The sequence below is a fragment of the Mirounga angustirostris genome, unplaced genomic scaffold (assembly GCF_029215605.1).
Source record: "Mirounga angustirostris isolate CCGP_5_RB_7025 unplaced genomic scaffold, mMirAng1.0.hap1 SCAF_3, whole genome shotgun sequence".
Taxonomy (NCBI): Eukaryota; Metazoa; Chordata; class Mammalia; order Carnivora; family Phocidae; genus Mirounga; species Mirounga angustirostris.
In genome coordinates, this window is record NW_026991711.1 from 192,526,308 (window position 1) to 192,553,873 (window position 27,566).

General features: G+C 52.5%; 1 protein-coding gene across 9 annotated transcripts in view; it reads left to right on the forward strand.

The window, feature by feature from the left end:
* The first annotated feature begins 1,055 nt into the window (after positions 1-1,055).
* The window catches only part of TRAF3IP1 (TRAF3 interacting protein 1), a 75,362-nt gene continuing 48,851 nt past the window's right edge, over positions 1,056-27,566 (forward strand). The window contains exons 1-12 of one of the 9 annotated variants that reach the window (XM_064587374.1): positions 1,056-1,260; positions 4,952-5,020; positions 5,415-5,576; positions 7,398-7,541; positions 7,644-8,066; positions 11,059-11,130; positions 12,070-12,145; positions 16,586-16,681; positions 21,430-21,531; positions 23,830-23,850; positions 24,814-24,898; positions 25,357-25,440. In XM_064587374.1, the coding sequence (XP_064443444.1) occupies positions 1,138-1,260; positions 4,952-5,020; positions 5,415-5,576; positions 7,398-7,541; positions 7,644-8,066; positions 11,059-11,130; positions 12,070-12,145; positions 16,586-16,681; positions 21,430-21,531; positions 23,830-23,850; positions 24,814-24,898; positions 25,357-25,440 (1,457 nt within the window). In that variant the 5' untranslated portion in view covers positions 1,056-1,137. Of the gene's footprint in view, positions 1,261-4,951; positions 5,021-5,414; positions 5,577-7,397; positions 7,542-7,643; positions 8,067-11,058; positions 11,131-12,069; positions 12,146-16,585; positions 16,682-21,429; positions 21,532-23,829; positions 23,881-24,813; positions 24,899-25,356; positions 25,441-27,566 lie in introns of all 9 variants that reach the window. The other 8 variants (XM_064587368.1, XM_064587366.1, XM_064587369.1 and 5 more) reach the window with 8 other exon arrangements.

Consider the following 27,566-nt stretch of genomic DNA (forward strand, 5'->3'; position numbering starts at 1 on the left):
TATAAAAACCAATGATAAGAACATCTTGATACAGGCAGATACAGATACAACCAGATACATAGAACAAAGGACTAGAGCAGACTTCCCTTCGGAAACTATGTAATCCGGACGCCGGTGGAGAAAAATCTGTAAAGTACCGAAAGAAAAAAAAAAGTTAACCCAGGCTTGCATACTCTGTGAAACAATCTTTCAAGTGTGAAGGTGAAATAAACACTTTCAGACAAGGGGAAGGTGACAGCACTCATCACCAGCTGACCTTTGCTAAAAGAAAGGAAGTTCTTCAGACCGAGGAACATTTGGAGTCTATGCAAAGACTCCAAATTCGAGTCTATGGAAATTCGAGTCTATGCAAAGAATGAAGAGCACTGAAAACGGTAAAAATAAATGTAAATAAAAGTTACAAAGATGCAATTACCAGAGCGAAATGGATGAAGGGGGTCAAAAGGTGCGAATTTCCAGTTACAAGGTAAGCAAGTCACGGGGCGATGAGGTACAGCGTGGTGACTGTAGTTAACACTATTGTGTTACATATTTGAGAGCTGCTACGAGTGCACCTTGGAAGTTCTCATTGCAGTAAAAACTCCTTGCAGCCGTGGCGGTGCATGTTAACTCGACTTACTGCGGTCGTCACTTTGCAATATATACAAATATCAAATAATTGTGTCGTACCCTTGAAGCTGATGTTCCGCATATCAATTGTCTGTCAGTAAAAAAAGACTTGAAAATGCAGGGGCGATCAGCACCTTTCTATAAAAAAAGAACCAGCAGCAGGTCACAGAGCTTCCGAACTGCTGCGAGGATTTCCGCGGTGGAGTCGCGGCCGCCGCGGAGCCGGTAAGGGCGTGGCTTGGTCCCGGTTGCCAGGCGCGGGCAGGACGCGCGGTCCGGACCTCCCGCAGCCGGCGCCGCGCCGCGTCCGTTGCTAAGGCCGCGCCGCCCTGGCGACGGGCGCCGGCCGCCCCGCGCACGCGCCGTGGCCGACTCCGGTGCACTGTGGGATGGGAGCCCGAGCGGCGCGTCGAGGCGGGGCGGGCGGCGGCGGCTGCGGGCCGGCGGCGGCCGGGGACGGCGGCTCAGGCTCTGCGGGCCGGCGGGGGCGCGGGCGCGGGCGCGGGCGCGGGCGCGGGCGGCGCCGCCATGAACGCCGCGGTGGTGAAGCGGACGCAGGAGGCCCTGGGGAGGGTGATCCGGAGGCCGCCGCTGACGGAGAAGCTGCTGAGCAAGCCGCCGTTCCGCTACCTGCACGACATCATCACGGAGGTGGGCGCCGGGCCGGAGGCCGGGTGCGGGCCGAGGGCAGCGACCCGGGGGGGGTCGGGGCCCAGGTGGGGGTCGGGGCCCCGGGTGGGGGTCGGGGCCCGGGTGCGGGCCGGGGGCGGCGCTGCGGCCAAGGGTCGGGGCCCCGGGTGGGGGTCGGGGCCCTGGTGCGGGGGTCGGGGCCCCGGGTGGGGGTCGGGGCCCGGGTGCGGGCCGGGGGCGGCGCTGCGGCCAAGGGTCGGGGCCCCGGGTGGGGGTCGGGGCCCTGGTGCGGGGGTCGGGGCCCCGGGTGGGGGTCGGGGCCCAGGTGCGGGCCGGGGGCGGCGCTGCGGCCAAGGGTCGGGGCCCCGGGTGGGGGTCGGGGCCCTGGTGCGGGGGTCGGGGCCCCGGGTGGGGGTCGGGGCCCTGGTGCGGGGGTCGGGGCCCCGGGTGGGGGTCGGGGCCCAGGTGCGGGCCGGGGGCGGCGCTGCGGCCAAGGGTCGGGGCCCCGGGTGGGGGTCGGGGCCCTGGTGCGGGGGTCGGGGCCCCGGGTGGGGGTCGGGGCCCGGGTGCGGGCCGGGGGCGGCGCTGCGGCCAAGGGTCGGGGCCCCGGGTGGGGGTCGGGGCCCTGGTGCGGGGGTTGGGGCCCCGGGTGGGGGTCGGGGCCCGGGTGGGGGTCGGGGCCCTGGTGCGGGCCGGGGGCCGCGCTGCGGCCAAGGGTCGGGGCCCCGGGTGGGGGTCGGGGCCCCGGGTGGGGGTCGGGGCCCAGGTGGAGGCAGGGCCCAGGTGCGGGGTGCAGGCCGGGCCGGGATCGCGGCTGGCGTTCGAATCGGACCTCCATAGCCTAGCGCAGGCCCTGACAGAGGAGCCCCCGCCGGGCCCAGTTTCGCGGTGCCTCTGCGTGGAGTTCCTCGCCCCCAGCCCTGCTCCTTCTTTCTCACCCTCCTGCTGGGCCGCCTCTTCCGGCCCCTCAGGGAACATTCTTCTTTCCACACCGCTCTTGGATCTGTTAGCACACCTTCCACGCTGCCCGGCGGAGTCGTTTCTGTGAGTCCCCCCCCCCCCCCTTCAGTGCCTAGCTCGTGAAAGGTGATCAGAAATCGCTGGAGAATTACTGTGGTTTTTTGCGCCCCCCCCCCCCGCCCACTTTTTCTCCACACTACTCTGCATGGTGATCACGTTTGGGTGCTTAATAAATACCTGTGGATAAATGTACCGAAGGCGGTTGTGGTGGGACCCCCAGGGGAAAGCTATGAAAGAGCAGGTTGGTATTGGCTGATGAAGGGCACAACCTCACCTCCGTTGAGACTGGTTGTAACTTTTCCCCATGGGTGGCGAATTACCGAATGATGGAGGCAGTTACTTGTTTGTTGCCATATCCTGGGTGAGTGCACAGAAGGTGCACAGCACACATTCGTTGTTGAAGGACGCTGTCTAGGCTCCTGGTAACTCATCTCCATGGTGCTCCTAAGAAGGGTATTGAACTCAGGAACATGGGTGTGGTCTTTGGGACTTAGGAATCCGGTTGAACTTGCAGACTTCCGAGGGCTTTGCATATCGGTCCTCAAACTTCATTTCTTAACTCTTTCCAACAGGTTGGGTGTATTATTCTCCACAAGCTTTGTGTAATCATTTGCTGTCTCAACTTAGTTTATAATGTGTGCCTCTGTGTTGAAAACCCTAATTGTGCTTAGAACTCTCTGCAATCCCACGCACATCCCAGCGCTGTCTTGTCCAGCCTCCACCTCCTCCTGTAGCTGGGGCAACACTTCCACCTGTCTTGGACAGTGTTTGGGGAAGGGACACGGCTGTGAGAAGAGCCCGGTGGGAGCTGGGCTGTGCACTGCCTTACCCATGAAGTAGGCAGGTAGCGCCCCCAAACCCAGAATGGAAGAAGTGAGTTAGCCAGCAGGTGAGCCTGCCTGACTATAGCAGTTGTTACCATACCCTCACACTTGTATCTTCTGTGTTAGTCCTGTCTCCCCACTGAAGTGGAGAGCCCGGGAAGAGGTAGCGGGGATAGGCCTCCTCCTTTGGGTCTTGGTGTGGCACTGGGCTCCTGGAAGGTCAGAGTGCCTCAGGATGGGGAAGGAGAGGGACATTCAAGCAGAAATTGACTTGGTGGACCAGTAGCCAGGCTGTGTGGAAGCAGTTGCAGGTTCCCAATCAGGAACCAGTGTTTTCTTCCTAATCTAATTCTGAAATTAATTTCTCTGCCTCTGTAAAGGTAAATATATTAATTGTCACCTACTTGTTAGAATGATTGGCATATTGGAAAGCATTTTCAGGTAAGAGGTGAAGAGCCTCCTGAAAATTCTTAACTCTCTGAGTATTATTGTCACAAGTCACCATATTAGTAATTTAGCTACGGCTAAACTAACTCTCTTTTTCATAAATCAAAGCATTGATCTTATAAGGTTAATGTTTCTTGTCCCTTAAAAGTATTGTTCACAGTTTTAACTGCCAGCAAAGTAGGAAAACCCCAGAAGAGACAAAATGAAAAGGCTCTAGGAATATTCAGTGCGGGATACTCTTAATAGTCCATCTGTCTTCTCAGGAGAAATAATAGCACAACTCTTAGGTAGTTGATGAGGAATGAGAGCCAGTTTAATTAGTAGTGAGGTGTGCTTGGTCTCAGAGAAATAGCCTGATGTTAGCATGGGACTGTCTTTTTTCCAACAAACATGTCTTGCACTAGTACATATGCTTTATATCCATCCAGGACATACACGTGTAGGTGTATTCATGCTTCCTATATACAATGCAGCTGACGTTTTCTTTTTTGAAAAAAAAAAAAAAAAAAAAAAAAAAAAAAGCTTATTGCTACCCATTATGTTGATTTTACAGCAACTTCTTGCATTTTGAAAAACTCTGGTCTGAGAGAACGAGGAGCCTGGCTGTGTGTGGGTGCGGGGAGGAACAGGGAAAATCACTACCCCTAAAGCTGATTCAGGGTAATGGGGAGCTACAGGTTGACTGAGGGGAAGGACAGGCAGGGAGAGAACAAAAGTGACAGTTGCACAGAGCACCCCCCTGTTGTAGCAAGTGAGTGAGGAGAAAGACCTTTCCATCCAGGTTCAGAAACCCAGGCTGAGAAATTTCTGTTCTTTCCAGAATCCATTCTCTCCACTGGGCTTGAGTGACCCTTGTAAGATGCTGTCCCCCTGCCTCTGAACCTTTCAGGGCCTCCTCGTAGTCCTTAGGCCAAAGTCCGTATTCCTGAGCATCTTTGAAGGCCATCTGGGTCAGGCCCTGCCTGCTCTGGCCCCGCCGGACTCTGGCCTCAGGCTCCTCCTGCCCTGAACTTTTTTTGCTCCCTTGAATGGAACCCTCTGGGCCCAGGACCTTTTGCAGGGATGGTTTAGCCTGGGACATGGGTCCCAAACACCCCCGCCCCCCACTCAGCCTGTGGTCTCGGTGTAGATACCATGTCTTCTGGGAAACTTCCTCGGACACCCTCGCCCCTCCTGTGTTTGGATTAGGAACTTAGCACCCCGCAAGTCTTTGAGATGTTTACCCGTCTGCACCTCCAGGCTGGCTTCTGCCTGGTAAAAGGCCTCCCATATAGTAGACACTCAGAAGCTTGTTGAGTAAGTGAAGGAATTAAATCCTGGGTATGGACGGACTCCGACAGCTCCTGACTGTGGGGTTCAGGGAGTGAGGGTGATGAAGAGGCTGCCCTGTGAGGTGCTGACCACGGCCTTGATCTTTTCAGGTGATTAGGATGACCGGTTTCATGAAGGGTCTCTACACAGACGCCGAGCTGAAGTCCGATAACGTTAAGGTAGGCTCGGGGGTGGCTGCCCCTCACCCTAACAAGTGGGTTTTCTGTAAGCTGTGAACTGGATGTGTGTCATTTATATGCTGATGTGTGTTGAAATACAAGGTTGATTAATTCGTGAATTGTGGTATACCCTTTCTCATTTCATTTTCTTATTTTTGCCAACTGCATATCATGCTAATTTTATCCACTGAGAAATGGAACTAGTGTTTTAGAGGTTTCTGCTAGCCTACTACCAACTAAAATTAAAAGCTTAATTTTTTTTTTTGTTACAAAGAGTTAGTATTTCCAAATCTGACATGATATAAATAGTAACTGTGCCTGTTGAGCATACTGAAGATGGTGGAAACTTTTTTGGAAGTACTTTTTATTTGTATTTTAAATGGAAATCTTTCAGGATAAAGATGCAAAAATTAGCTTCCTTCAGAAGGCCATAGACGTGGTGGTGATGGTTTCAGGAGAGCCACTGTCCGCAAAACCAGCGCGGATCGTGGCCGGGCACGAGCCTGAAAGAACAAACGAGCTGCTCCAGAGAATTGGAAAATGCTGTCTCAGCAAGGTAATGCGGAGGTGCCAGAGTTTAGACCCAGCAGCCCTGAAAGACAAGACGGGGTGGTAGGCGACCGCAGGGTAGTGGGCAGTGTCTCAGGCAGGAGTGTTTGGTGGTGTCTGCCAAGCGCTGTGCTTTGGAACCTCAGAGTCCCAGAAGGGGTGGTTGAAACTATACAGTAAAACGAGGGTACGCCAAGTATGAACGAGGGAACTTCACAGACACTGGCTCTTGGGGCGGGGGCGGGGGCAGGGGCGGCATGCCCGGCAGCAAGCCCTGCCTGCCTTCTCCTTGTGGGCCTCCTTGCAGGGTAGGGCCTGGGGCTGGAGGACCTGCTGTGCTGTTGCTTTGGGGCTTATGGGACGCTCCTGTTCTCCGCCTGCCTTTCCAGCCTCCAGGGTCTGCTTCTCTCCTTCCATTCCTTCCTCCCACTCTCCTCCCTCCCCCTTGCACTCTGTGCTTCTGGTCCTCTTTCCCTCCTGGCTGTTGACCGCAGAGCTGTGCCACCTTCAAAGTAATCCTGAGTCTCTTGTGTAGGGACTGATTCGCTACTTCCTGAGATCCTCACTGTGGGTTGGAAGCTTGGCGTCTCTGCTTAGATCCAGCCCAGGCTGTCCTCGCTAGGGACGCCAGAGGGCATCTAGGTTTGGCGGTGCCGACAGGGCGTCCCCAGGGCCTTTCTCCTTTGTGGGAGCCGCATCGCCCCCGAGGGCAGAGGGCATAGCTGATAGAGCCCTTCGTGTACTGTTGGGTGGTGGGCTGGGGCTAACTTTCCATGGTACCAAAATGGGAAAGGGGGTGGGTTTCCGCTCACATGGCAGGGGTGGGGGTGGGAGGTGGTGGCCCCAAGGAGGCCTCGAGAGAGCCTTGCCCTGGTCTGCATCCAGATCTCGGGCTCGGAGGCACGCAGCTGATTTTGCCAGTGCCCTGGCCTCTGTACCCGAGTCCCCACCCCTGCATCCTTCCTGTTACTTCTCTGTCAAAGCACATTTGACTCCTGTCTTCCCTGCTGAATCCTTTGCCAGCTTCCTGTTGCCTCTGGGCCCAGCCAGCTCCGTGGCATGGCTCACAAGCGTCCTCAAGAGCTGTGGCTACGCCCTCCCCTCCGGTTCTTTCTCAGCTCCCGCACCCGTGCCTGCACCCTGAGGCCCCTTGCACTGGTCAGGAGCCCTCATTTCTTTGTCTGGCAGCAGTGGGGGATCGGTTGCTGGTCTGGGAGCCCTGGCCTTTCCTCTCTCCCAGGCTGGCTTAGGCACACCGATGTTTAACTGCTGCATCTGGCCTCTCCCCCGATACACAGCGTGTCCTCAACCTGGCGTCTAGTGCCTGGCGAGTGATGGTCACTCAGTGCGTCCTCGTGGAATGAGTGTGTGAGCGAGTGGGATTCCTGCCTGGAGGTGTTCAAAGCTTCTGTGCAGAGTCAGAGATGCTGCAGAAGGGTTTTGGCGTGTGATGGAGCTTGAGTTAGATCATTCTGTGAGGCCCTGTCAGTGCCGGCCTCTGACCTTGTGAGAGGTGTAAGGCGTTTGTGGGGTCGCGCACAGCGCTAGGCTGTCCTTGAACGACACACACGTCCACACTCGACAGCTCAGGGGATTGAAGTGCGATTTGCTTAGCTAGGGTCTGCTCTGCTGTTCACGTGTAAAGTGTTGGAGGTGATGCTGTACTTGGTGATGACAGCATTTCCTTCTAATATTTTATCCTTTGACTTTCATGTCCACGTGTTTAACGTGTTTAGTGAACCTTCTATGAATGCAGATGCTCGCATTTGTCACTTGTGTTGATCTCATTTTCACTGTGTGTTTAATTTCCTCCCACTCGGACTGCAAGCTCTCCAGCGACGAAGCGGTGAAGAGAGTGTTGGCTGGAGAGAAGGGGGACCTGAAGGGAAGGACCTCACTGACGTCAAAAGCTCAGGACTTGGACAATAAGAATGCACGAGAAGAAGAGCCCAGAGTTCATAAAGATAAAGAGGTGACTTGCAAATTGCACATATTCAAAAATGAAATAATGAGTCTTTTTATAGTTCAGATGAAGACATTCGTAAGTGATATTGTTGTTTGACCTTCTTTCCAGGATAAAAGGAACTCTGAAATAAACGAGAGAAGTACAAGCAGAGATCGAAAAGAGAAAGAAGAAGTGAAGGAAGAAAGCAAAGGAAGAGAGAAGGACAAGGAGAAGGAGAAGACGAAGGAGACCGACCGTGATAGACATAAAGATCCTGAGCGAGACAAGCACCGAGAGGGGGAGAGAGAACGAGTCAGAAACCGGGCCAAGCAGGACAGAGACCGAGGCAACAGGGACCGTGACAAAGACCTGGACCGCGCAAGAGAGAAAAGGAACGAGGGAGGAAAGGAGAAAGAGAGGTGGAAAGACCGGGAGAGGGAGCGCGAGCAGGACAAGGCCCGGGACAGGGACAGGCGGAGGGTGAAGGACGGGGAGCACTCCAGAGACCCCGACAGGGAGAAGACCAGAGAGCACGACAAACCTGACAAAAAGGTAAAGTCCTGCTTGAAAACCTCTGTCTTTAAGAAGAGTTTGTGGTGTTCTCGAACGTGTTTCCCGTCTTTGTCGCAGTGTGATTGGGACTCTGCTTCTCTCCAGCACTGCGGTAAGGTGAAGCCACTCGGGCATTCCCAGTAGAAACCCAAACCGACACCAGTTTTTGCTGGGGTTCCGAGGTGCACTGTTCTCGCCTCGGGCTGAGTGTGTGCATTTGGGTGTTTTTTGAAGACAGGGGGCCCACCCCGTAGCTGCGTGAGCGGTCCTTCCGAGCCGCCTCGGTCGTGTGCGTGCTCCTGGGCACGGCTGAATTTACCAAGGCTCAGGGCTCCTCTCTAAGTCTTGTGGGCGTTAGCAGATACGTACCAGGCCTCTGTTACTGTAATTTTTGTTTAATTAAATTTTCAGGTAAATTTATGATTGGCCGGAAAATGTGTTTGGTTTCAGTGTTTCCTAAGTGTGCAAGTTACTTTTGGGGTCACTACAGCTAGTTCAGGTCCCCGTCAGGGCTGGCGCTGCTCATGCCTGTTCTCGTGGGGACAGCACATTAGGAAGTGTCTCCGGAAGGCTGTGGGAATCTCTTGGTCCCCAGCTGCTAGGAGGGAGGGAGCGGAGGTCTGGGGAGGTTCAAGATGTGCCCACGGGGCGCGGCGGCGTGGGGAGGGGCGAGGCCTGCGCCGGCGCTCGGGGCTCGTGCACCTGGCTCTGTGGCATATTGTGTCTCAGGCTGCGGCAGTACCGGGGTGAGGGCCGCGGGTCGGACCCTTCGAGAGCCTCGTGGTCTGCCGTGAACGCCCTAGAGTACTGGGCCCCGTGAGACAGGTCACAGAAACCCGGCTTCCCTCAGGAGTTTTAGGAGTAACAAGGGCGTTCCCCACCCCTTGCCTCGTTGTCGAGGTCTGAGGAAAGGTGTTTCTCACCAGCCTGAGTCCTCTGAGGCACTAGCGTGCTCCCGCGTGTCTGCCTGGCGTGAGGCGGCCGCCGAGGGGCATGGCCCCAGCCCTCCAGGTTTTCCGGCGAAGTTTCCCATGCTTCACGTTCACGAAAATTGCTGGTGCCGTGAGGAGCGTTCTTAATAGAAAGCTAATTCCAAAGAGAAGTTTTTATGGGGGGTCTGTGGGATTCTGGAGCCCAGCGGCAGTGACGGCTTGGCTGCGAGCGCGTGGGGCCAGGGCGCAGGGTCCGGGCCTCTGCCCCGGGCTGGTCCGCGTCCCCCCGAAGTCGGCCTTGCGTAGAACTTCCGTGGTGGTTTTGCTGGGTCAGCTCTTCTGGGGGGCAGCGCTTGCCCGTGGCAAGGACACCCCGTGTGGGCCACCTCCCAAGGAGGCTCTGGGGAGGCAGAGACTCCCTTCTGACCCGCCTCTGCTGGTCTTCACCCTGCGTCAGATCCCTTGATTCTCCTCCATTCGATTCCCGTCTGGAAGAGACACTGCTGGGACCTTCTCAAGCCCCTCAGGCGGTGTATGAAGAGAAGGCGAAGTAGTAGGTGTGTGCAGAGTGTCAGGTGTGGCGGTAAAGGACCAGGTATCCAGGCGGTGTGCGCGGCGCCCCTCACCCTCAAGGGGACAGCCTGGCGCCTCCAGCAGGAAGTTAGGGAAACGCATCAGGGTTGAACTCGACAGTCAGCCCTTGCTTTTCAGTCTTCATGGGGCACAGGGTCTGAGGTCTAGTCTCTTCTAGTCCTTACATTAGGATGTGTCGGTCAGAGACTTGACTGTAGCTATGAGCTGGGGTTCCCAGGTTTCCTGTACTTCCTTTCGGGAGGATTTCCCTTTTTTTTTTTTTTTTAACACCTCAAAATTTATTTATTTATTTATTTTAATTTTTCTATTAACAAATAATGTATTATTTGTTTCAGGGGTACAGGTCTGTGATTCATCAGTCTTACACAATACACAATGCTCTCCACAATACATACCCTCCCCAGTGTCCACCACCCAGCCACCCATCCCTCCCACCCCCTTCCACTCCAGCAACCCTCAGTTTGTTTCCTGAGATTGAGAGTCCTTATGGTTTGTCTCCCTCTCTGATTTTGTCTTGTTTCATTTTTCCCGCCCTTCCCCTATGATCCTCTGTCTTGTTTCTCAAATTCCTTATATCAATGAGATCATATGATAATTGCCTTTCTCTGATTGACTTATTTCGCTCAGCATAACACCCTCCAGTTCCATCCACGTCGTTGCAAGTGGCAAATCTCATTCCTTTTGATGGCTGCATAACATTCCATTGTGTATATATACCACATCTTCTTTATCCATTCATCTGTCGATGGACATCTTGGCTCTTTCCACAGTTTGGCTATTGTGGACATTGCTGCTATAAACATCGGGGTGCACGTACCCCTTCGGATCCCTACATTTGTATCTTTGGGGTAAATACCCAGTAGTGCAATTGCTGGATCGTAGGGTAGCTCTATTTTCAACTTTCTGAGGAACCTCCATACTGTTTTCCAGAGTGGCTGCACCAGCTTGCATTCCCACCAACAGTGTAGGAGGGTTCCCCTTTCCTGCACCCTTGGGAGTATTTCCTGAGGGAGAGTCTGAAGCTTTTGCTTGACGAGAACCCTCCATTGGAAAGTGCCCCGCCCCCACCGGCCCCAGAATGAGCAGGGGCCGTGTTTCCATGGTGGCTGGTAGTTTCTCCTGTTCACTCCTTCCCACATTTCCAGATTCCCCATGTTTTACTGAGCGTTTCCAAGAGGTTTGGCCTTGGGTGGGCATCCCACGTGTCCCACTATTCCATAGCTTCCTGGGAGGCGCCGCCCCAACCCCCTGTGCCCCCGGTCTGCCCCACCTGGAATGATCCGGACGGCCCTTTGGGATGAGGGCTGCATGCCAGCCGCAGATACTCAGGCCTGGAGTGGGATGGACGCTCTTAAGGGAAGGGTGATCTTGCTGCTGCTCAGCTAGAAACATCTGGCACCTTGATGTGTTTTTGGATGTAGCAGATTTGAATAATTCTAGAATGTGACGATTTTTTTTCTTAACAGTCCTCAAGCTCAGGGGAGGTGTCTAAAAAGCTGCCAGATGGATCTTTGAAAGATTCCAAAGCTGAAACAGAGGTAAACTTTAAAAAATAATTTCAAGGGACATAAACCGTGGCTGTGTTGACGTGGCGACTGCCATGCTGCGGTCTCTTCTAGTCTGTGGAGACCGGCGGCTGGGGACGTGGCGCAGGCTCACGCATGAGTCCCGGCTTCTGTGCTCGGCTCCTGGCTTTCCTCATACAGTTGTTTGACAGGTGTGACGTATGGGGTACAAAGGGATGGGGGAGTCATTTGGGAGAGGGTCTGGTGGAGCTTCAGGTGAGTCTGGGAGAAGATCCAGTCACCAGGCAGACTGGGACAGCTGAGATGCTGGAGGGATCCCTCTGAGCTCTGCTTGGCCTGTGTGGGGCCCCGTGGTGCGTGTCCTGTGGCTGGGGCGCAGCCGAGGCTGGGCCACATCATCTCCTCGTCTCCAGGCCATGGAGGTTAGACTCAGCCCAACTTTCCTAAAGCACTTTGCATTTTAGAGAACGCGTCCAGGCAGCTGCAGGGAAGACGGACCAGGTGCGGTGTGGAGGCTGAGAGGCCAGCTAGGAGGGCATTATGGCAGGCTGAGCAAAACCTTATGGCTGGTGTGTGCTCTGTTTAAACATGTGTATGTTTGCACTCAGAATTGTCACAGATGCATGCGAGTAATTAGCATATAGCAAAGGAGATGGAGTTCTCATAAACACATCTGATAAGACGGTGCTTCTCAGTGTGGTTGGCGGATTGCTGGGCTTTGGAGAGCTTTGCAGAAAGATGGATTTCCGAATTTAGAGTGAAGGAGGTCTGAGTGTCCTCTGTTCACCCTCAGGTCTGGGGTGCTGAGCTCTGGTATCCATTCCTCTTTAGGGGATGGTGGTGTTCTGTTTCCTCTTTGTTCTTCCTTGAGCAGAGCTTGACTAGTAAATCTACTCAAGGCATTGCTGTGTCATGCACCAACTAATTCTTTTCCATTCTCTTTTCTTTAAGACTGAGATTTCCACTAGAGCATCCAGGTCGGTGACAACAAAACCATCAAAACGGCGATCCGAAAATTCCATGGAAGGTACTGCAGATTTATCATACTAGGAGCTGAAAATATGGATATTAATCACAGTATCTGGTAGAAAAAACATCCTGTGGCTAGAAGGCAGATCTGCCATTGGGGGGGATAAACAAAGACTGTGTGAAAAGGATGCAGATATGTCTCTCTCTCTCTCTCTCACGCACGCACACGCATGCACACGCACGCACACGTCTGCGCGTACGTGTGTGAGCCCAAGACACCAGTGGCCGGTAGTAGCACCTCTTTGCTGGAGATCTGTTGCAATCTAAAAGATGCGATCGAATTTTAACTTTCCGGAAACGGTTATCAGTCACCCATGTTTCACTGACTCTTGTCATTTGAAGTGGTAGGCTTGAAAGTAATCCCGACTCGGTGGCCAGCAAGAGCATCCTGCTCGTGGGTGACGTTCGTGCATTTAAAAAACAGCAGGACCGCTCCCCGGGAGCCGTGCTACTGGGAGCTGAGGTTGAAGCGAACAGGCCTAGCCGGGGGTTTGCCCAAGGGTGGCACCGGTTGAGCCCGACCAACAAGCCAGACGGGGGTCCGTCCAGGGCGGGCAGGTGCTGCTGGGGGCTGGTAGTGTTGCAGGTTTTCAGGTGAAGTGTGAGGTTACTTTGAGTAGCGGTAGTGTCTGAAACATCGTCCTTTCCCTAAGTGGTAAGAGTTGGAGCTGCACGGCAGGAGTGCCGCAGTTGGAGTTTCTCAAGTGGACGTTGCGCTGAGACAGAAAGCCCCACTTCAGAATAGTACGTGAGACTTTCGCGAGCTTGTCCCTCCGCGGGCGTCTCTGGGGACAGGGCTGTTGGCGGGGTCGGCTGCGGGGTGAGCCGACCGTGCCCCCAGCCCTACACCTTTTCCACGGTGTCCAAGGCTTGCTGCTGAGTCTGGGAGGGGAAAAACGAACAGTGCTGTCTCTTTTGAATTGCTAGTGCAGTTGTGCATTTTTATGTGTGTGAGTCATTTGTATCGGCTCCTCGGGCTTGTCTGTTCTCGGTGGGATTCCTCACGGCTGTGATGGCTGTTTCAGTGTTGTTCTTAATTGGCACAAGCTCACTGTATGTTAAGGACATCCGCCAGTTTGTCTCTCCCCCCCCCCCACCAGTTCATTTCTGTTCATTATGTTAGTTCCTGATTTGCCTGAGTGTTTAATTTTTATGCACTGGAAATGGCCAGTCTTTTTTTTTTTTTTTTGTAGTTTGTCCAGAGATTTGAGAGATGAAGATTTGTGTTTTGTCATGCGTTTTTATATTTAATCTTTTTAGTTATTTCTTATTTTAATTCATGGTGTAAGGTGATGCTCTCCATTTCAGAGTAACTCACGAGGTGTTCCAGAATCGTTAATTTTAAGCCCTTTTATGTGCTTACTCTTCCAGATTATTTTAAAACCATTGAGTCAAAGAATCTCCCCATCCACAAACAGAACTAATAAATTTACCAGGATTGAGTTGGACTCTAAGTTAAACTTATGCTTTCATTATTTGGGGAAGGTTGGATACTTCTGATTCCAAGTTAGTATGGGAGTCTCCCTATGCATGTGCTGGGCTGTGTCAGTCACGGGTCACGACAGTTTGTTTTTAGTTTGTTTAGAGATGGCATCTTCTTAGTGGTGCCAGTGATGATTGCTGGAGTGTAGAAGTGTCACGGACTGTGGTCACTGCACCGCAAACCTCACCTTGTGTTCAATCTTAGCCCGCAGTTCTTCTGTTGAATTGTGATTTTTTTGTGAGCTGACAGTTGTTACCGTCTTCTTTTCTAGTAACTTGGGGCGTGTGCATCTGAGTTTGCGCCATAGGGCTCCTTTTCTGTGGCCTCTTAGAGAATTACAGAGGTTTGCCGGCTTTCTGAGACTAGCTTTCCCCAGCTGTCGATAAGCTCATTGACTCTTTCCTTCCCTGCCGGTGAGCTGGGCATGGACCTCACTGCACATCCTCCCCCAGCACGGCTGGTGCTCCACCCTGACCTTCTGCCTTACTTAAATGGGCCGCATTTGGGCGAACGTCCAGCATTCAGAAGGTGTAGGAGGCACAGGACCTCCATGTTCTGCCCGAGGGGAGAAGCCTTGCATTTACTAGAGTGTGGGGTATCATGTTTGTTAAACATATTTAGAATCTTAAAGCTATTGTAGAATCTCTATAGAATCCAAAAAAGTTTCTTCATAAGAATATGATACTTTTGGCTTATTATTAGGTAGCACATTATAGCAGAATAACGTACTATGAGTGGGTATACTATGCAGAATTACAAATTAAGCTTAATACAAACTTTAATTATGCAATTTCATGTCAGGAAGAAGGGACTCTAGAACGAGTGAAAATAGTCTTTCCCCTGAAAAAGAACGTAACTCTTCCTACAGCGAAGCTAAGAAGGGACTCTAGAGCGAGTGAAAATAGTCTTTCCCCTGAAAAAGAACGTAACTCTTCCTACAGCGAAGCTAAGAAGGGACTCTAGAACGAGTGAAAATAGTCTTTCCCCTGAAAAAGAACGTAACTCTTCCTACAGCGAAGCTAAGAAGGGACTCTAGAACGAGTGAAAATAGTCTTTCCCCTGAAAAAGAACGTAACTCTTCCTACAGCGAAGCTAAGAAGGGACTCTAGAACGAGTGAAAATAGTCTTTCCCCTGAAAAAGAACGTAACTCTTCCTACAGCGAAGCTAAGAAGGGACTCTAGAACGAGTGAAAATAGTCTTTCCCCTGAAAAAGAACGTAACTCTTCCTACAGCGAAGCTAAGAAGGGACTCTAGAACGAGTGAAAATAGTCTTTCCCCTGAAAAAGAACGTAACTCTTCCTACAGCGAAGCTAAGAAGGGACTCTAGAGCGAGTGAAAATAGTCTTTCCCCTGAAAAAGAACGTAACTCTTCCTACAGCGAAGCTAAGAAGGGACTCTAGAACGAGTGAAAATAGTCTTTCCCCTGAAAAAGAACATAACTCTTCCTACAGCGAAGCTAAGAAGGGACTCTAGAACGAGTGAAAATAGTCTTTCCCCTGAAAAAGAACGTAACTCTTCCTACAGCGAAGCTAAGGAGCATGCCGTGAAACAGCTCGGTAAGGCGACACAAGCCCCAGTGGAGGCTGCGAATGTCGGGGAGTCGGAACCTTTGCTTCCCTTTGACCACCGAGCTGGGGGAGCCCTGTGGGTGGAGCCCTGCTGGACACGGGGCCTGGGCCCAGAGCGGAGCAGGGGCAGAAGGGCACGTAAGCCCTGCCTGCTGAGCTCTGGGGTCACCCCAGCTACCTGCCCATTTCCTCCAAGTCAGTCACAGGCTGGGATTGTCCCCTTGAGTCTTCCTTTATTCGTTCTGCAGATATTTATGGCGTACCCGCCCTTCTGGGGCACATAATGTGGAGGGACAAGTCAGATAATCAGGAGACCACAGGGTGTACACTTTCATGTTAGTGATGAGTCTTCTGATGGAAAACGTAGCCGAGAAGGGTGGGGATGTAGGGGCGGGTGCACAGGCAGAGAGGCTCTGAGGAGGGGACGTCTGGACAGGGAGTTGACTCGGGTGAAGGAGGACATGCAGGTGTCCAGGAATGGGCAGAGGCCCTGAGCTGGGGACAGGCTTGCCTGTTTGAGTGGCAGGAGGCCCAGCAGTGAGGCTGGGCGGGGGGGGGGGGACACGACACAAAGAGATAGAAGAGGCTGCACGAATAGGCAGGCCCGAGGTGTTGGGCCACGGAGGCCGAGAGTTTTGTAGTGAGTGTGAGCAGAAGTCCTTGGAGGACAGTAAGCAGGACAGAGGCGTGATTTGACAGGTGTTAGAATCATCCCCTGTTCAGAGTGGAGAGAGGCAAGTACAGAGGCTGGACAGCAGTTCCTGTCCAGGTGAGACTGATGGCCGGGACCCGAGTGTCACTGGTTGAGGACGTGTTTGATGGAAGGGATGACAGAGTGGCTGGGTGACTGGGTGGCCCTTGTTAGGAGAGGGCACAGCGAAAAGATCCATGGAGGGGTCTGGGCAGCCACGTGGTGCTGTTGCTGGAGTGCGAAGGCTTTGGGAAAAGCCAGTTGCTGGGATGGGGGACAACGCCACGCATTCTCTTTCCCACAGGTGGGATTTGAGGTGCCTGCAGTGCAGCCCAGTAGTGTGTCAGGACAAGAGCGGAGCCATTTGGGGAGGGAGTTGGGGCGACTGAAGGTGAAATCAAAGAAGTTGGGGTTTTTTACATGGTGGTCGTTCCTGCCGTCACATGAAGATCCATGTGAAATTAGTGTAGGGGAGTGTGGAGATAAAGATGGTGAACCCCAGAGCCGGCCAGGACCCACGGGGTCCTGCTCGGAGAGCACTGGGAGGGAGGAGTGGCGGTGGGGGGGGCCTCCTGTGACCCCGGAGGGGACGAGGTAGTGTGAGCCTGGTGTAAACCCCTGTTTGTCCCGACCAGAGCACCCGCATATAAAAACTTCTACAATGTTTTAATCTGTCGTTAACCATTTTACGTCAGGAAGAAAGGAAGATACTATTTCAGCTAAAATGTTAGATCCCATAGTGTCTGGATTAAATCATGAAGCAGATCAGGAAACTGCCACTTCAGAAATCGGTAAGAAAAAGGTATTCTTTAGTTTACATTCCTCACCACCTTGATATGAAATATTTACCTCTCAACATAGTTACATATTTTATTCTTCTAACCAAGAGAAAGTGAAGATCAGAAATCACTTATATGCCACTTGCTTTAACTTTCTGAATTATATGATAAAGAATATTAACTCAGTTTTAGTTAACTTTTACATGCTTTTCTATATGTAACTTACTTTTGCATCTAGATCAAGATGCTTGCTTTATCTTGCTGTTGGAATTTTACAAAATGATGTGGGTGGTCAGAAATGGTCATTCAGCTCTCCCATCCTGCTTTGCTGTGTTGTGTTGAGAAAATGCCCCATAATAAAGATTTTAAGGTGCTTGCCAGGGCGCACTGGGGAGGTTGTTCCCTGGGGCTTTGCCCTCTTCTGTTGCGGTGTGTGCATGCATCCTCGCCTGCTGGGGTGGAGCAATGAGACCTGTGAATTGGGAATTTCAATGGGGTAATCCTGGGTGAAGATCAGTATTTGCTGTCTGTGATGTTAAACTAAATTCTTCAGAAATATTAAAAATCTTGAGTGACACTTAAGGGAAAATATAGTGTAAATCTTCGCTCCAGGAAAAGACAAAAATTTGTCTAGTCTAGGCTGAACTTGTATCGCTTTGATTTTTGAAAATTCTGCGCCTGTAGCTAGAATAATGGTAAGTGCATCTTTGAATGCAAGCGAGCGCTTTCCCTTTAAGAAGTCGAGCTCGAGAGCAGGTGCGTTTGCAGGCAGCTGCTGCATCCTTGGCTCAGCAGGGGCGCAGCGTAAAAGGGGTCCTCTTAGAAGGCGGTCTTGACTGGTCTTACTCCAAGCAGGTCAGCCTTCCGTGGTTTATCTAGTTCCTCAGCGGTGTGGGGTGACCGACTGGGAGGTGCTGAAGGGAGCGGGGTGGGTTCTCAGGAACCCCCACCGCGGGCTCGCAGGGTGCGGTTCACCTGCATCCTGTGAGAGTGTACGTGTTCCCTCCCTGCGGGAGCCTCTCCCGGCTGGGGGCCCGTCCAGCCTGGTCGGAGCAGGGAAGCACCGGGCAGTCCCTGTGCGGCAGGAGAGGCCTGGGTGGTGCTGCCCCTGTGGGCAGATCTGCCCTGTCCCAGACCAGCGGGAAGATCCGTTCCCCCCGTTGCCCGCCTCTTGGCCGTGAGCTAGCTTCATGGGTACGTTCTCTGAGCCACAGTGACCTCGTGGTAGGTGGGTCTAGAAACACCTGCCTTGAGACTCAGGGAGGTGGCTCCATACAGTGGCTGGTGTGTCCCAGGTGTGCCTACGGATCTGCTTTGTAGATCCCACTGTAGTGACCGCGAGCCCTACGTCAGGTGAGGCGTGTCGCGCTGAGATGGTATCACGGACTTAAAATGAAGTGCACTGGTTGTTCAGACATGTATCCTCACTTTGTAGACACTAGGTACACCTCAGCGTCCAGGGAGCGGGAGCCCTGCCACACCCGTGGTTCTCGGTGGAGAGCCGGGCGGACGTTCGAGCGGAGCCTGGCGCCACCTAGTGGCCAGGGAGGGGCCCTGCACCCCGGCCCCGGCTGGTCCTGGGACCCCTGGCGCCCCCTCCCCTCCCCCGCCCCGGTCTTCGCTGTGCTGCCAGCCCTTTGACTTCTGGGATTCAGGGTTTGTCAGCGGTTGTCACAGCTGCTGGTTTTCTCGGCGAGTGTGATTTCCAGATGCAGGGCCTGGGTGGTCAGGGAGCCCTTCCTCACGCTTGCCCTGCACCTTGAGCTTGTAGGCCCCACCCGCTGGGCCTGCAGACCTGGGCCAGCCTGCGCCTGATGGCGGCCGTGCGCTTTGTCTTTCAGGGATGCTGGAGAGCTCAACAAGGAAATTACCCACAGCTTTCTCAGACACGAACCATTTCTTCCCTGCCCCCTCGGAATGCCCGCTGTGTGATGAGCCTCGTTCTCTTTGCAGTCGTTTGACGGTCCGGGTTCTCCTGGAACCCTGTGCCTCCATGTGTCTTCACCTTGCTTGGGTCCCGTCACTCATGTCTGTTTTATCGTGTAAAGTTTTTTATTACGAAAAATGCAGAGGAGTAGGAAGAGTGATGAGCACCCTTCGACCTCTCACACAGATTCAGTGGTTCTAATGTCTCGTCATATGTGCTTCATCTAGAGCCATGTATTTTTATGAATGATTTCAAAGTGTATCAAAACACCCTAACACTTTAAATACTTCAGCCTGCAGCTCAAAAAACAAAAAAGACCTGCTCAGACACAGCCACAACATTATTGTTGTCTCTAGCAGGATGACTGTTCCCCAATAGTACCGAAATCTTAGTGACTCAAAAGTGTTATTTTTCAAAAAAAAAAAAAACAATTCCATTAAGATGAACACACTGTATATTTTTTATTCTGTCTTTTTAAATGACTCGAATCTCAACAGCCCCCCCACCCTCTGTGCTCCCCCACCTTGCCCTTTTAGTCTCGCACACTGGCTTTGGAAGAGATGAGGTTGCTTGTCTTGTAGAATGTTCCACTCTCTGGACACGTCCATTTCCTTGTAATGTCGCTTCACTTACGACATTGCTCTCCCCCCCGCTTCTCCCCGTGTTTCTGTTTGATCTAAAATCCTCATTAGATTTGGGTTGGAACATCTGGCTTCGCTCTGACCCCTACATAGGCAACGCTGTGCCTTTATCTTGTGTCCTATCTGGATACACTAGTGTTTCTGCGTCCCATTAACAGGGTGCTGGGACTGATCGCTGGGCCAGGTGGAGCCCCTTACTTTAAGGCCTGGTTATTTGTTCGCATTTACACTTGGATGTAGTTAGCAGCTCTGTGCTGCTAAAATTTGCGCAGCTCACGGGCACAGTGGGAAGCTGCCTGGGGCTGTGTTGTGGGCCGTACCTGGTGAGTCTCAGGGATGGTAACTGACAGATGGGCGCTTGGCCAGGCACAGCGCTCCCTGCTTTGTGAAGCACAGGATCTCTTTACCAGAGCACCGTAAGCTGGGGCAAACTGGCTCGGAAGAGGCGAGGAGCCTGCTCAAGGTGCAGCCTTGGGGCCCTGGAACTTAGGAAATCAGGACGCCAAGGCCCACATCCTTACCTACCAGGTTCATTCATTACTGATAATTCAGACAACAGATTTTTTTGCCAGTTCATAATAATTTTTATATTTTGTGGGTGTATTATTTATTTTCTTTAAAGCTGTTATTTGGCAGACTGGTTAGTCTGTTCTCTATGATTAAGAATTGATTGTATATTATTAAAATTATTATTATCGTATGTATTATTATTAGTATTATTGGTTGTAGCTTGTTTTTCTGTTGTGTTTGTGTATCAGAGTTTTAGTAAAGTTTAAAAATATTAGGAAAGATGTTAAAACAACCATCATAGGCCTCTCAAAAAAAAAAAAATGCCACTAGACATTTGAAGAGAGGAAATGGGGCAGAGTGTCATCAGTCCCCTCCAGCTCTGGACAGAAGTTGTTGCATTTGGAAGTTACTTATTGCGCTGGTAGGTTTTGAACAGTGTAGGAAATTTTTGACATTTTCAAATAAAATGTAACAATCTGAAATTCTTGCATGTTTTCTTTAAAAATAGATAATCTACAATTGCCAAGCTTATTTTATTTTTACATTTGTTTTAGTATTTCATATTGATTCTTTGGCTACCTTAGATATCATAAATAATTACTTGAATCGGGCTGTTTAAATTATCATTTTTATAGATTGAAAAAAATTTCCTGGGGCGCCTGGGTGGCTCAGTCGTTAGCGTCTGCCTTCGGCTCAGGTCACGATCCCAGGGTCCTGGGATTGAGCCCCGCGTCGGGCTCTCTGCTCTGTGGGGAACCTGCTTCTCCCTCTCCCACTGCCCCTGCTTATGTTCCCTCTCTCGCTGTGTCTCTCTCTGTCAAATAAATAAATAAAATCTTCAAAAAAAAAAAGAAAAAAAATTTCCTTAGAAAATTATGTCATCTACTGTATGAAGTTCTATTACATAAATTCAGTTCTTTGATGGCTAATGATAGGTTGATTCTGATATAAACTGTTTATTTGAATACTTTTAAGAAATTATAAGATTGTATTTCAGGAAAGGGAACATTTATCTAACTTTATTTTTGTCTCCTGGTTTCATTTTAGAGTGGGGGTCCTTTAGTGATGGGTTAGTTTTCTACCCTGAGTCCTACCACATTAAAAATCTTTTCCTTCAGCACCTCCCTGCCCCCCCTTTATTTTTAATATAAAAAATGTTTTATTTCTTGGGTATTTGATATTTTTTCTATTTTTATAGACATTGGCCCATTAGTCAGTAGTTTCATGAGGTTTCGGGAGCTTTGAATATGTCTAGGATTGTGGACTATGCCAGAGGTAGTTTTTTTCCTCTTGCTTTGCTGCACTTGTCACCTATCTGCAGCTTCTCAGCTGGGCCTGGCCGCAGTGGGGAGGTGGGTGGAGACAGGTAGTGTCAGGAAGGTTCTGGAAATGGGGGTGCAGGGGCCAGTTTGCTTTGGCTGTGGGGACCCCATCCTCCTCCTGGGCTGAGTGAGCATGGGGCTTTCTCATATTCCGGGCACCCCTTCCCTCTCCTGATCCCACAGCCGCAGCTGGGAGGAACATTCTTGGTGTGAGTTCTCAAAAGCTGCCTTTGGCCAGTGTTCTGTAAGCTCGCGTGTGGGAGAGCGTGGATGAGTGTGTGTGCTCCCTGTTAATGAAGCCATAGAGGACCAGCCTGCCGTGCACATCATAATGACTCATTTTAAACTGTTTTCTGTCAGGAACAAAAGAAGCTAATACTAACTCAGCTAGTGTTTCAGATGATAATTCAGCTAGTCTGTGGCGTGAGAACGTCGAGGCAGAACCAGCAGTGAAGCAGAAAGGTAAGCAGGACACCCTCTCTCCACTCCTTTCCTGGTGAGGGAGCCTGAGCCGCTCCACACGCACAGGGGGGCACCTCTCTCCCCAGAGGGCGGCGGCCAGAGCCGCGGGGTCCCTTCGGCTCTCGGACGCACACGGGGTCCAGTCCCTGGTCCTTCACGCCAGCAGGACCGGATGTGGTGAAGGACCCCTTTTGCATCAGCTAGGGTAGGGCACGCTGTCCTTGTGTGGCGGCACTGGCGTCTCCCGGGTCCCCAGCGCTCTTTCGGAGGTAACGTGCGGAGCCCAGGTGGCGTCGGAAGGCCCGGAAACCAGCTTCAGAGTCCGTGCTGGGGAGTCCCACGGGCCGAGCCGCACGCCACTCAGACTTCACCCAGATCTCACGTTCAAAGAGGACTTTGAAGCGCCGTCCTGACCCGGTGTTTCTGTCTGTCATGTTTTCTGGGTGTCTGAAGTTGTGCGTCGGTGAGATTCTGCTTTTGGCCTAATATTCTCAGCACTTACGCTGTGGTGAAGCACACATTCGGCGTTTGTCGGGGCCCGGAGCTCCTTGCAGGCTTGGCGGGGCGCTGGCGCCCCAGAGCCCCGCTCATGGGGAAGGCTGGTGCCTGTCAGTGTGCGTGCACCAAAATGCGTGCCGACGGCCTGCCGGGTGCAGTGGTGCCCCGCTGAGCAGAGCCCGCCTGGAGGACGCCCTGTGCCCGGTCTGGGCCGCCAGGGGCTCAGCCCCCGGGTGGGGTTGGACAGAGCCTTCGGGCGGGGGGCCGAGCAAGGGGGCCAGCCCCGCGGGAGGCCCATGCCGCTGTGGGCGCGAGCGGCTCAGTCACGTGTGGGCCACGTCAGTTTGGGAGGCTTAGTGAGCGGTCCAGGAGAGAGCGGCCTGGGCTGGAGTGGGCGGTCGGGGGACGGGCAGGTTCCAGGGTGCTTCAGGCAAGGTCTGCACCGGAGATGGCGTGTGAGTGGCCAGGGGTCTGGTCGCCAGGGCGAGGGAAAGAGGCTGAGCTGGTGACGGGTCCAGAGGAGACCTGAGTGTCTGTGAGGCAGGAGCCCCCGCCGAGGGGTGGGAGACGCCATCTGCGAAGGGGGGGCCTGCTGCGTGCACTGTCCATCTGGGTGTCGGCCTTGAGATCCAGCAGCTGCACATGAACCCGCAGTCTGTCCCCAACACTGATGCTGTGAGACTGGAGGAGAGCCCAGGGGTCTGGAATCCAGGGCCCCAGGCTGCACAGCGGCTGCCACACGCTGGGCTCTGCCAAGCGCACTCCAGGTGGCAAGACGTCAAGGAGAGGCTCTGCTGCCCAGGGTCAGGCCCAAGCCCCCACTGCTGTCACCCCATCCTTCTAGTGGCGCTGTCCGGAAACATGATTTCCAGGCCCCTCCTAACCCGCAGTTCGTCGGGCTCTGTGGGAGCGGGGCCTGTCCTCTGCTCTGTGCAGTGTGACCCCTGGGAGGTTCCTGTGTTCCGTACACATAGGTCCTGTAGGGCCCCCCGCTTCCCCTTGCCCAGAAGGGCCAGAGTTCTGAAGTCTGCCCCAGCAGACAGACTGAGGTGTCTGAGGAGCGCCGTGTGTCCTCAGGGTAACCCGGGCCCAGTCCTCGTGCGTGTGAAGGGTCCCTGTGTGGAGGTGGGGCTGTGGTTTATGGGGGGCTGCACGGCAGCTCCCGGGGGTCCTTGGCTCCGACTTGGACCGTGCTGTTTTGTCGCTTCTGCAGATGTGGTCCTGTGTCTCAGGTGTGTCGGGCAGAGAGTATCTTCTGTGACCTCGAGTCTCCCCTCCCTACAGTGCTCCCGCTCATTTCCTGGGGGCCACATAGGTCCCATTTGTCCCTAAAACGCAGCACTGGAAGGAGGAGGTAGGCCCATGGGGAGCTGGAGAAATGTCCTCGTTCAGGAGCTGATGGAAGAGCCGTTGCTGACGAGCTAGGGAGGGAGGGCCCTGGTTGCTGTGACCCTGTCACGAAAAGGGCATCACACCTTCTCGTCCCTCACGCTCCCTGGCTTATCCGCTATTGCCTCATCTTGAATCTCTCTCATTTATGTCTGTGACCTGCTTTCTTCGTACTCCTGTTGCCTCTTTTCATTAATAGCATTTTAGAATTCAAAGTGCGCTTTGTTCTTTGTCTTTCGATCTTTGAAAATAAAGTGATGGCAGTGGGACCCTAGGAAAGGCTCTGTGTTCCCTGACGGGTGTCCCATTACTTAGTGTTTGGCCCTAGTCCTGCTACTTAATACACTGAGCTTTACCAACACAGAAGTCGGTCTTCCGATGTCCTTTTTTTTCTTTTCTTTTTTTTTGCAGGTGGCTCCCCGAGTGATGCAGGTGAGGAACGGCCTGAACTGCGTGTATTTGGTATAAATTGTGTGCGTGTGCGTGTAGACACTAACATGTACTGTCAGATTTGTTTTACACTGTGAGTTAGTGAAGGTAATTGAAGGAAACGTAACTCTACCACTGTAAGATTTAATTTATATATTTTATGTTCTGGAAGAATGTATTACGGTTCTTTCCAGAATAAAAAGTATATTTCTAAATTCAAAGTCTGATTTTTCTAAATTACAAAGTCTGATTTCTAAAACACAAAGCCCTTTTACTTAAAATGCAGGAATAAATTTAATTGCCTTAATAGTTAGGGGTTGTTACTTACTGATTAAATCTTTTTATTAAAATGAAGAAAGCTTTATTCAGATTATAAAAACAATTGGATGTATACCCAAAGTAGAAAGTTTTTTAAATGCAGAAAAATATCAAGAAGGAAATGAAAAACACTGTTTCTAACCTAAATGAATGTCCTTCTAGAACACCCATTGTGTGTGTGTGTGTGTGTGTGTGTTATTAGATACGTTACTGTCCTCAGTTATGTGTTAGGATGGTGACACTGTTTTATGCAAAAGGTCTGGCGAGTGACTGCCATAGTCTGCTCGCGTGACCCCCCACCGTCACTAACACAAGTGGTGGTTGGTGAACATCTTGACACACAGGATCACACGCGTCCATCCCTCTCGGGTTGTATTTCCTTTATGTTAAATTGCTTGACTGGATCAGCCTACCTCTTGAATTCTGTTTCTTAAGAAATTGAACCAGTTTGTATTTCCAGGGTTTGAGTGCACCCATCTCCCCAGATCTTACCGAATCTAGATAAGAAATGTGTTTTATCTTCATGAAAATGATAGATGAATAAAGCTCATTTATATTTGCGATTATTTAATTGCTGTCTTTTCAAATACTCATTACCTGTTTGTGTTTCTTCCTTTGTGAATTGCTCACTGGATTGTCATGGTTCAGAAGGAGAAGTGGGACCTTCTGGCCCAGAGAAGCCCGAGGTGTCTGAGAGTTCTGAGCTGCCGAGTGAGCTCCCGGCCAACATCAGGTCCGTGGGCTCCTGTCCAATGCCCAGGCCGCTGCCTGCTTCTCTCTGCACCTTCTGCAGTTTGTTTAGTGCTTGAGTTCAATTATGAGGAAATACTTGTACAAAGAAAGCAGAAACCATTTATTTAATTTTCCTATACTGGGTATAAGTTATTACACGTAGGACATTTTAAAGGTTTAGGGAAATTCATAATTATGGTAAATTATGTTTTGATTACTGAGAGTTACATGATTCCTTTTTGAGCCTTAAAATTAATGAAAACATAAGATTAAGAGACGGATACTTTTAAACCTGTCAGATTAATGGAATGTTCTTAACATTCTGCAGACTGTGTCCCGATTAGCATGTTGATGGTGGGAAATTAGCAGTAACATTGACCTGGGTTTTCTGTCGTGCACTTTTAATAAATGTGCAAGTGTGTCATATCCCCTTTTTGGTTTTCCCATGTTTGGGTTTAGAAGAATACCTCGGCCTGGGAGCGCGAGACCAGCACCTCCCCGGGTGAAGCACCAAGACAGTGTGGAGGCGCTGACACCAGACAGGTGAGGCCTCCTTTGGGAGCTGTGCTGGGGGTGGGGTGCAGGGGCAGGGGCAGGGCCGCTGCCAGCTGAGAAGGAGAGGAAAGCCGGGTCAGGCCCTGACTTCAGGCCACACGCCGACCACACACTTCAGTTAGCTGAAGAGAAAACGTGCTTTACAGCACATGGGGAAATTATTCTTTGAGAGAAGGTGGGGGTGGATTTTCTGAGCATAAAAGCGATGAGGGAAAATTAGGAAAAAAAGATTTCAAGGTTTAATTGTACAAAAATGTAAAACAAAAGGTCAGAAAGTCCTAAACGATATAAAAGCAAGCCACAGACAGGGTTCTCTAAGTGTTACAAATATCCCTGTGGATGTAGTGTGATCTTTAGAGGAAAATACAGATAATCAAACCCAAAAAATAGGAAAATAAAGCGGGCTGGACCAGAGTGGTTTGTGATAGAGCAGAGACAGGAATTGGAGACAGGTGTGGCCTTGTTGTCAGGGACATGAAGGAAGGACACCGTAGGTGGCGGGAGGGATGGTGTCGGGAATGTGACTCGCTCCTGTTTTTGCGATGAGGAGACTGGTGACGGGACCGATCCACTGGAGACGGGGGATTGGTGCTGTAGGGGCCGCGGGGTGGGAGGGTTGTTGGAACAGTGTCCCCGAGTGGTGAGGGGACGCAGACGGACTGGCTTTGGAGAAGATGGTGGAGACTTGGCGTGTGGGTGAGTTCGGGAAGCTGAGTGCCCCCTGGAGCCCCACTTGTCTTGTGAGCCCAGAGCGAGTGTGGCCGGGGAGGCCTGGAGCTGCGCTCCCAGAGAGCGGGCATCTGCCTGGGCTGGAGCAGAGGGTCCTCATCTGGGGTCGTGTCCCCCCCACCCCCAGCCTCCTGTGGGGCTGTGTCTGGAGACCCTGAGTAGCATCAGGACCGGGAGGGTCTAGAGGGAAGGTTCTTGGCATCTAGCTAGGGAGTGGGGCAGGGATGCCGCCAGACATCCCCAGTGGACAGGCAGCCCCACCGAGAGGACCGCAGGCCCCGAGGTCTGTGGTGCGGCGTGCGGAAGCAGGACGCTGGGCCGCCTCCGGTGCACGTCGGGTGAAGTGACGGGAGTCGGTGTTGCTGTGGACTCTGTTCTCCAGCTGTGGGCGGCTGCTGGGTGCAGACACTGGGCGGGCACAGAGATGGAAATGCGGGCAGTGGTGGTGCACGAGTGGGGTGCTCGGATTTGAGATTGGGGCTTGCTGCCGGTGGCAGCGCCCCAGGGTGACCCTGGGTGTGTGGCTGTGATGGAAGCAGGATGGTGGCAGGAAGGCTTGGGGGTCCTAGAGCCAGGCTTTGGGAAGGGCCACTTCTCAGTTCGATCAGCGGCAGTGTTGGCAGCCGGGAGTGCAGAGGGATGCCTGGTGGCTGACAGGGGATGGCAGTAACAATGGGGTTGAGGGCCAGAGAGGCTGGTGGTGTGGCTTCAGAGTTGGCAGACGTTAGAGGGAATAATCTGGAAGACACAGTAAGCACAAGGAGAACGCTGGCCCTCCCTCTGGGCCTGGCCACGGGAGGGTGCTGCTTGAGGCGGGGGAGAATGGAGAGGGCTTGCTGATGAGGGATGGTGGTGGGAGGGGCTCGAGGGGCGCAGGGCGTGGGAGAGGTACGGGGTGCGGTGAGGCTGGCCCTGGTGGAGGCAGGACGTTGCTCGTGAGGGTTGAAGGGCCCGGCAGAGGAGCCGAGGGTGTTTGGGACAAACGTGCACTGTTTTGAGAGCTTATACGCAAGTGCAGTTTTCCTCCTGACCTTATGTATTGTCCTGAAGCAAGGGAAAGGGTGTGCGTGTGTGCGTGCGCACGTGTGGCCTGTGTGCTAGAGCGATCGTAGGGCAGGGGAGTTAAGGGCACTTGGTAAAGCGTGGTTATGCTAAGCTGGTAGGAAAGAAGTGAAGGCAGGTGGGGCTGATGGGAGCTGGTGGGTATTTGGGTCTGGAGCCTTGTGACCCAGGCACAGTGTGGTGGGCGTGAGGGCCTGATAAGCAGAGGGCAGCTGGCAGTGGCCTGCAGTGGGGTGACAGTGGGTGGGGCAGTTCCAGCGGGTGGCCACAGGAGGTCCCCTCGGATGGAGGTAGTCACCTGGGAGGACAGGGCCAGGCCTGGT